Source organism: Mytilus trossulus, chromosome 8 (genome assembly GCF_036588685.1).
Source record: "Mytilus trossulus isolate FHL-02 chromosome 8, PNRI_Mtr1.1.1.hap1, whole genome shotgun sequence".
Lineage (NCBI taxonomy): Eukaryota > Metazoa > Mollusca > Bivalvia > Mytilida > Mytilidae > Mytilus > Mytilus trossulus.
In genome coordinates, this window is record NC_086380.1 from 73794261 (window position 1) to 73803038 (window position 8778).

Here is an 8778-nt window from a genome sequence, read left to right on the forward strand (position 1 = left end):
ATTTTAAAGAAGACGTGTTTCGTGTAGTATGTGTTCCGTGACACAAATTCAATGTTGAATCAAATGCTTATTATAAATATTATACTTGTTGCTTTCAAATTTAATCAATACTGAATGGTAATAACTGAGGACAATCAATAACAAGCTTTTATAGCCGACCATATGGTATGGTTTTTTTCTCATTGTTAAAGGCCGTACGGTTGTCTTTAATTGCTACATCCACTTCATTTGAACTTTGATGGATATTTTTTTTCGTTGGCAATCATACCACATCTCCTTATTTTTATTTTGTTTTGTATCCATATTGTTTTAAAATAAAACATGAAGTTGTTAATTCTTTTTTGCTTGTTTTGCTTATTTTCATTTTAATTTTTCGTTTAATCATTTTGACTTTTCTTTTTCGTCTTGTTTTTTTTTTTTACTTTTGGAAAAAGGGGGAATAGTTTATTTTTTCAAATTATTTTTACAAAACGTGGACTGTTTGAATTCAATTATAATAATATATTTTTTCTTTAAAGGAAAGTATTAATTGGTTGAGTAAATAAATTATTTATACTTAACTCTTACTATTGCATTACAGTTTTTATTAAGTTATGTGAATTCAAGTGTACAGAATATTCTGCAAAGTAACCCAAACTATTTTTTATAAACAAAGGGAATTAACCTTTATATGACAATATTTCATGAAGTTAGTTTTCGAGCGTTCTTTGTCGTATTTGTGCATGGAAGTAAATATGTATTCGAATTTATAATCTGATTAATTGACAACAATGGATCGTGAATAACGCAACCATTACGTTCGTCAGTGTATTTTTTTTTTAGCAGAAATTGAAAGTTTAACTAACTGCATGATGATGTGAACAGTGAATAAATCTAACGTTACGGCGCTTTTTGGTTCTTTTAATGCTGGACCTTGCCGCCTTTGACGCACTGGCGCCTCGTCAATTCGTAACACATTTACCTAAACTGGCCATTGTTGTAAAGATGATATGTTGTAGATTGCGTGGAGCGATGGATCTGTAACGTGTAACCAGGCGTTAATATCCCAAACGTCCGTTCCAGTCAATACTTGGATCCAAGTTGTCCACAAACAATACGGTAATGCTAAAAACTACAACTATCTAAATTATGCACAATGAACTAAAATATACACATTGACTCTTTGTCGATATAAAGTAACAATGGACAATTATATATATACAAATATAATACAATAAACCAGCCTGTCCTCAAGATGGGACGATGTGTCACTGATAGACAGTTTGGCTGGTACAGCTTGTCCTCCGGATGGGACAGTCTGTCAATACAAGCAAGCGGTCTGGTACAACTTGTCCTCCCAGTGGGACAACCTGTCACTACCAGACAGTGCGGGCTGGAACAACTTGTCCTCCGAATGGGACAACCTGTCACTACCAGACAGTGCGGGCTGGAACAACCTGTCACTACCAGACAAGGCGGGCTGGTACAGCCTGTCCTCCGAGTTGGACAGTCTGCCTTGTCAATCCTGTCAATGTGTACGTTCACTTTGTACTTGGTACAAAGTGTCCTTTATATATTAAGGCTCTTACTAGCGCTTAATATAATCAACGTACGCTCTGTTGACTTGAGACGGCTCATCGACAGCCAACCGACAGCCTCGAGTGCCGTTTCTCACTCTGTTATATACCCCAGGGCGACTATACTATTTCCTTGATAGGGGTGTTCTCTAAATGTTACCCTTACGGACAGCCAACCGACAGCCTCGAGTGCCGTTTCTCACTCTGTTATATACCCCAGGGCGACTATACTATTTCCTTGATAGGGGTGTTCTCTAAATGTTACCCTTACGGAGCATAGCAAGTCCTTTACGATCACCCCTATAACTTTCGACCCTGCCACTAATTTCCCCGCCAAACGTCTAAATCTGCGTAACTCTTTCTCGAGCGTAAACCATACATTGTTACACTAAGATTCTACTTGATTTATAACCATAACGACCAATAAACATTACATAACCCACGCCTCAATCTACATGCGTCCCGCATGATACATTCAAAATTACAAAATATAATTCAACAAAATTTAGACACAATATGAATTTCACTTATTTACATTATCAGCCATACATGCTGGTCTCTTACTCTCATGACGACCATTACCCTCCTCTAATCTTATTGAGACACGCTTCCTTTTCATTTGGCGTTTTCTCTTATAACACTTAGCACAACTAGCGACATATGCCCTAACGTCGGACTGTATACCAGGCCAATAGTAAGACTGACATATCTTCTCTCGAGTCGTACGCGTACCTAAGTGACCAGCATAGTCTGTGTCATGACAGTATTCTAATACTTGCTTGCGCTCCGACATTGGAATTACCGCTTGTAATTTCACAATGTTCCGCTCCCGATCGTCGTGACGTCTAACTACTACATCACGAAGGACTTCTAAACAACCAAACTGACTCCATAATGACCTTAGAGAATATCCCTTACTTGATACCTCATTGCACTGTGGCCTTTGACCTTCTGTCAGCCACCGCTTAACAAGTGTAAGGTCCGAGTCATTTGATTGCAACTCTATTAAAGTCAAGTCTTTACTTTTGTCGGGCATCTGACTTTTAACTGTATTCACCTGACTTTGTTCTCTCTTAGAACAATCAGAAACCGTTATTGACTGTCTGTCTGATGTTAACCGACATTGTTTTCTCTGAACATCAGCATTTCTATTTTGGGTACCTTGAACACATAGGGGGACCTTGACGTTATCGATGTGTAATACGTTAGCAGACACGTCAATCAAACACTTATTTTTCTTCATAAAGTCTAAACCTTGAATTCCTTCGACTTGTAGGTCAGCTACAACAGCCTCTGAAGTAAGCTTCTCTTGACCAAAATCAAGTGTAAAATTACCTTTTCCCCGAGGGCTTAAATACTTGTCACTGACGGACTTTATCTGTGACCTAGTTTTACTCAAATGTGGCCTACATAAATCAGGAATTGAATCATATACTCTTGTAGAAACTAAAGTAAGTGTAGCTCCGGTATCAACCACAAATTTGACTGGTACACCTTGAATGCTCAGCTCAACAAACATTCCTGCATTCTCTGATGCTGTAACAACAACAGCGCCTTTGTCATTATACTTAACCTCAGACTTCAGTGTCTTGACCGTACCGTCCGTATATGTTCCGTTATTATCTGTTTCCCGAGTACTAAGTATCTGAATATTATTGGGACAATTTCTTGCAAAGTGTCCTATTTCTTCACAACTAAAACAAGGACCACCCATTTTACCTTTACTTTGTAAGTTATTTATCTTTCTCCGTGGTTGGAACTTTCTTTGGGACTTTAAATCTTTAATTTCTTTTGTTAAGGATTGTATACTATTTTCAATTGTCTGCATCCACGTCGTCATTTGTGTCATAGATACAGCCGTATCAGGACTAGTAGGTGCTTCTGTCCGTTCGTCACTAGTAGTCCGTCGTAAGTGACCTATACTTTCTATTGCTCTACTCTCAGGTTTGTTATATGCTTCAAGTTCAACTGCCAACCGTATAGCATCGTTAAGACCTTTTGGACGAGACTGTTTAATTCTCAATCTCATTTCAGAGTCTACTAACGCATCTATAAATTGTTCTTTGGCGAGCGTGTCTCTTAATTCTAACGGAGCAGTCGGGTATGCCAGATTAGAAAGTCTTCGAACTGACTGACCTAACCCCGGCAAAGTGTCACTTGCTTTTTGTCGATATTCCTTGAATTGTACACGATACAGTTCAGTTTGACAAGATGGAGCAAAGCGTTCCTCCAATGCATATACTAGGTCTGAAAATATTTGTCTCTTTTCCTTTGGTAAATCACCAAGGACTGCTTGAGCCTTTCCAACCAGTGACACGGCCAAGTACAAACCTTTCTGGTATTCAGACCACATATTAACAAGTGTACACATCTCAAAGTGTGCTAAGTAATCTATCCAAGGAGTATTGCCATCATATTTTGAAGGTTTGATTTTCAAATCATTCGAACCATAGCAAACAGTATGAGCAGTACTTTGATTTTTCGTTAATTCCTGCTTATGATTGAAATATCTATCTTTATCTTTAACAACCATTGGACGTACACCCTGCTCTTTAGGTGTAGATGATATAAAACCTTGTCCATGTTGTATTGTGCTTTCACTAAGAGACTGTATTTGTCTACTTATTTCTGCAATCTGATCGTCAATATTTGACATATTTATTACAGTACAGTGTAATCAAAATAATACAATTTTTATTAAATAATACACTCGTGTTACAACTCAGCCGTGACTAATAACTATGCCTCACGGTTGATCCGCTTTAATCTTTCAAATCAATACTGAAAACACATTAAATGACGACAAATCAATCCAAAAATTAATTGATAGACAACTTGAATCCCAACCGCTAGCCACCAAATATGTAACGTGTAACCAGGCGTTAATATCCCAAACGTCCGTTCCAGTCAATACTTGGATCCAAGTTGTCCACAAACAATACGGTAATGCTAAAAACTACAACTATCTAAATTATGCACAATGAACTAAAATATACACATTGACTCTTTGTCGATATAAAGTAACAATGGACAATTATATATATACAAATATAATACAATAAACCAGCCTGTCCTCAAGATGGGACGATGTGTCACTGATAGACAATATGGCTGGTACAGCTTGTCCTCCGGATGGGACAGTCTGTCAATACAAGACAGAGCGGCCTGGTACAACTTGTCCTCCCAGTGGGACAACCTGTCACTACCAGACAGTGCGGGCTGGAACAACTTGTCCTCCGAATGGGACAACCTGTCACTACCAGACAGTGCGGGCTGGAACAACCTGTCACTACCAGACAAGGCGGGCTGGTACAGCCTGTCCTCCGAGTTGGACAGTCTGCCTTGTCAATCCTGTCAATGTGTACGTTCACTTTGTACCCGGTACAAAGTGTCCTTTATATATTAAGGCTCTTACTAGCGCTTAATATAATCAACGTACGCTCTGTTGACTTGAGACGGCTCATCGACAGCCAACCGACAGCCTCGAGTGCCGTTTCTCACTCTGTTATATACCCCAGGGCGACTATACTATTTCCTTGATAGGGGTGTTCTCTAAATGTTACCCTTACGGAGCATAGCGAGTCCTTTACGATCACCCCTATAACTTTCGACCCTGCCACTAATTTCCCCGCCAAACGTCTAAATCTGCGTAACTCTTTCTCGAGCGTAAACCATACATTGTTACACTAAGATTCTACTTGATTTATAACCATAACGACCAATAAACATTACAGATCCTTGAAAAATATGTGAACAATGGGTATCTTTTCGGGGGAAAACTCAAAATTTTGTTGATTTTCTTCAAAATTAGACACCTTATTGACAACATTGGATTAGGATACCTACAAAACTTTACTGTTCTCAACTTCAGGATGATGCATGTAAAATTTTGATGTCTGTTTACGATTCTATAAATAGCGCTAGGTCCCGATAGCATATTAAATTGTTGCATATGATAGCGAAAAATAAACGTTGTGGATAATATTACCGATTTTCACATTGTTATGAATTACAGATACAAAAAGGTAAAATCTATAACTTTTAGCCTAGTTTGAAGAGCTAAAATTTAAGTTTCCTGTGATATTTAATTTTTAACGGACATCGAGTGAAAAAGTCTTTTTTTGTAATTTTTTACCAACGTCGATAACACCAATTATGCATTACGGCAGATATGAGTTTATTGACGTGACGTTCCCACAGAGTCCTTACTTATATGCCATTAAAGGTATGCTGATTTTTTTCAGTACATTAAGACACCATAAAGTGTTGCTTTGACATGCAATGATTGTCACTTTATTTGAACTTAAAACAAAAGAGCTGTGTCTGCTTGAAATTGAGGAATTAACATAGCAAGCAATGGGGCCATGAATTAGTGGTGTACTTCCTATTACAGAGAATCATCAGAAATTCAATTTTTAGAAGTTTTACCTATTCCAATGAAAATTGGTCATATTTGATGTCAGTAATCATGATTAATCAACTTTTGTGGATGAACAATTCTGTTTATGCCAAGTTTCAGCTCTTAAATTGACACAATAAGGTATTTTAGCCTTTTATGGTCATACAACATGCATGCAGTTAAGACTTGTCACCCCAAGTTCTTATTTTTGCATTATTTGGGATTTAAATCAATAAAACATGCATATTATGACTTGTTTATTTTTAAAAAAAAATAGCTCTTGGTCAAATAATCCAATGATTTTTCAAGTTTTATTGGTTTTATACACTCATATAAGAATTCCAAAATCTCACTGTACATGCAATTTTGAACCAGTTTTGCATGTTATCCAGCTGAGGGATATATAAATTGCTCTCAATAATCTGTATTGTACCACAGAAGTTTGGTTTGTACCAAAAATGTCCCTTTTCTAATTTGAAGAAAAAAGGGGGGACAATATTCTCAATTATGTCTTAGGTTTGGACTAATATATTTTTATTAAATGAACATCCTCTGACAAAAATATGACTATTGGTAAGCACATTGTTTTCCTAGTTTAAATTAACAAATAGAACCACGATATTGAGAATAAAAAAAATCATACTGGCCATTGGTAATATCCCTATATGCAGGTTTTTTTTGCATAACACATATGTTACTACCAGTCCAATTTGAGCTTAAAATCAGTAAAATAGTGTTTGGACTAAAGCTTTATATGTTTTTTATTGCTTAGAATATATCATAGAATGAAATTAAGAAATGCTGAAGTCAATATGGCAAGTTTGGTTTTGTTATAGGTGTAACAACACTAATTCGGGCCCGGCCGGAAAGCACATACCATTGCCAGAAAGTAGTACGTATTTAACACAAAATAGTTCCTACGCATGGGTGTAACTTTCAAAATATGTAGAATATTTAGGCAATTTTGATATCAAATGAAAGCTGAATGACTGGTGATCATTGTTGAACACTTTTTGACTTATAATTTTTAATAATAAAAAAAATTGCATGAAATTTAAAAAAGAGGGTACATTTTGCCTGTTTGTCAGATCTGAAGTACCTATTTTGGTACATCCGAAGTTTTGGGAACCAGTTCTTTCTTATATGCCATTAAAGGTATGCTGATTTTTTGTCAGTACAAGACACCATGAAGTGTTGCTTTGACATGCAATGATTGTCATTTTATTTGAACTTAAAACAAAAGAGCTGTGCCTGAGTGCTTGAAATTGAGGAATTTAACATAGAAAGCAATGGGGCCATATGAATTAGTGGTGTACTTCCATCATGACATCTATAGTTGTGCACCTTGCCATTTTAATTATTTATCTGGTCAAAATTGTGGTCAACATCCTGAGGATTTAATACCAATGTGGGAAAGTAGTTTTGTCATGGTCTTTACTGTTGTGAATTAAAGTAGTAGAGATAACAAGAAAAATAGTGTTTGGGGAGATAACTCTTACGAAGAAAGGCGTTCAGTTAAACTGGGTCAGTTTCAATAATGTATAATCTGCTTGATATCATATATAAAATAACTTGGAAACATCTTTTTAAAACAAGAAAACCTTGCAATTTAAAGAATAAGACGGGGGAAATTTTTTTTTTTAAAAATTGTTCAGAGAATAATTGACTGAGGTCTAATTCCACCAAAATTCACTTAAGATAAAAAAAATAATTGATAAAGTATGACTGGTAGCAGAAGATACCTTATCTCATATTGATTTTAAAAATACAATGTTTAAAGGGTTTTAGCTACAAGAAATATAATAAAGCAAGATATAGTTATTTTTGGCCAAGTTCATTCATAGTCAAACAGTGAAATAATAATACGCTTTTAGTGGCAAGTTTGCTTCAATTTTGACAAAATAAGCTCAGAAACATTGCTGATGAACTATATTCACTTGCAAGTTTAGATACTCTTCATTACAGATTCTTGTGTTATTTGGAGGAAGGTTCAAACCCATTTTTCGGTGATTCAGTGTTGAACTAGTAAATTGGATACGTCTACAAAAAACCCAGAATGAACATTTTTGTCTGTTCTTTGAATAAATGTAGGTGAAAAACTGTTGAAATGGGTGCAATTTGACGTATTTACACTTGTATGCAAATTTGTCCGCCATTACGTAGAATCACACAGGTTCCCGTAAACTTTGACATAACAATTCACAATAAAAAAGTGATTATTGCTTGACGTCAAAGGGTTATTTGGAGGCGATCTAAGGTCATTTGGAGACAACATCCAGCCAAATACCAAAAGTGTAAAAACGTTTAAGATAAAGTACTGATAGTTAATTTCAAATAAAATAATACTTATTTCGTTTATCATACTTTTATCTTTTAGCAGTCCGAGTTTGTGATAGGCTGAGTCTGTTATAGACCAAGTTTGTGAAGCCGACTTTGTAATAGGCCGAGTTTGTTTTGGGCCGAGATATCTGGTAGTCCGAGTTGAGAACAATTATACTCGGCACAACCCACAACATGGCGTCATCCTCGAAACCTAAACGCAAACGGCACCGCTCAAATTCAAAAATTTCTAAACATGACAAGCAGACATCCTTAAAAAGATATATTTGATAAACCGATATATACGCCTCGTTAAAAGTTTTTTTTTCTAGCAATGAATCTCACGTGATGAAATACATCACATGTAATGTGAAGGACATTTGATTTTATGTACAATCTGTAGAAAATGAAAGTTATATATATTTTGAGATTTACACTATATATAATATTACGAGTTTATCAAGGTATGAGACTTCCAAATAGAATTTGGTTTGTCTGGACATC

General features: G+C 36.0%; 1 protein-coding gene across 1 annotated transcript; it reads right to left on the reverse strand.

Moving 5' to 3' along the window:
* Positions 1-2079: 2079 nt before the first annotated feature.
* Positions 2080-4212, reverse strand: LOC134727971 (uncharacterized). The gene has a single exon (XM_063592369.1). The coding sequence runs from the start codon at positions 4210-4212 to the stop codon at positions 2080-2082; it is 2133 nt and encodes a 710-aa protein (XP_063448439.1).
* Between the last annotated feature and the right edge of the window lie 4566 nt (positions 4213-8778).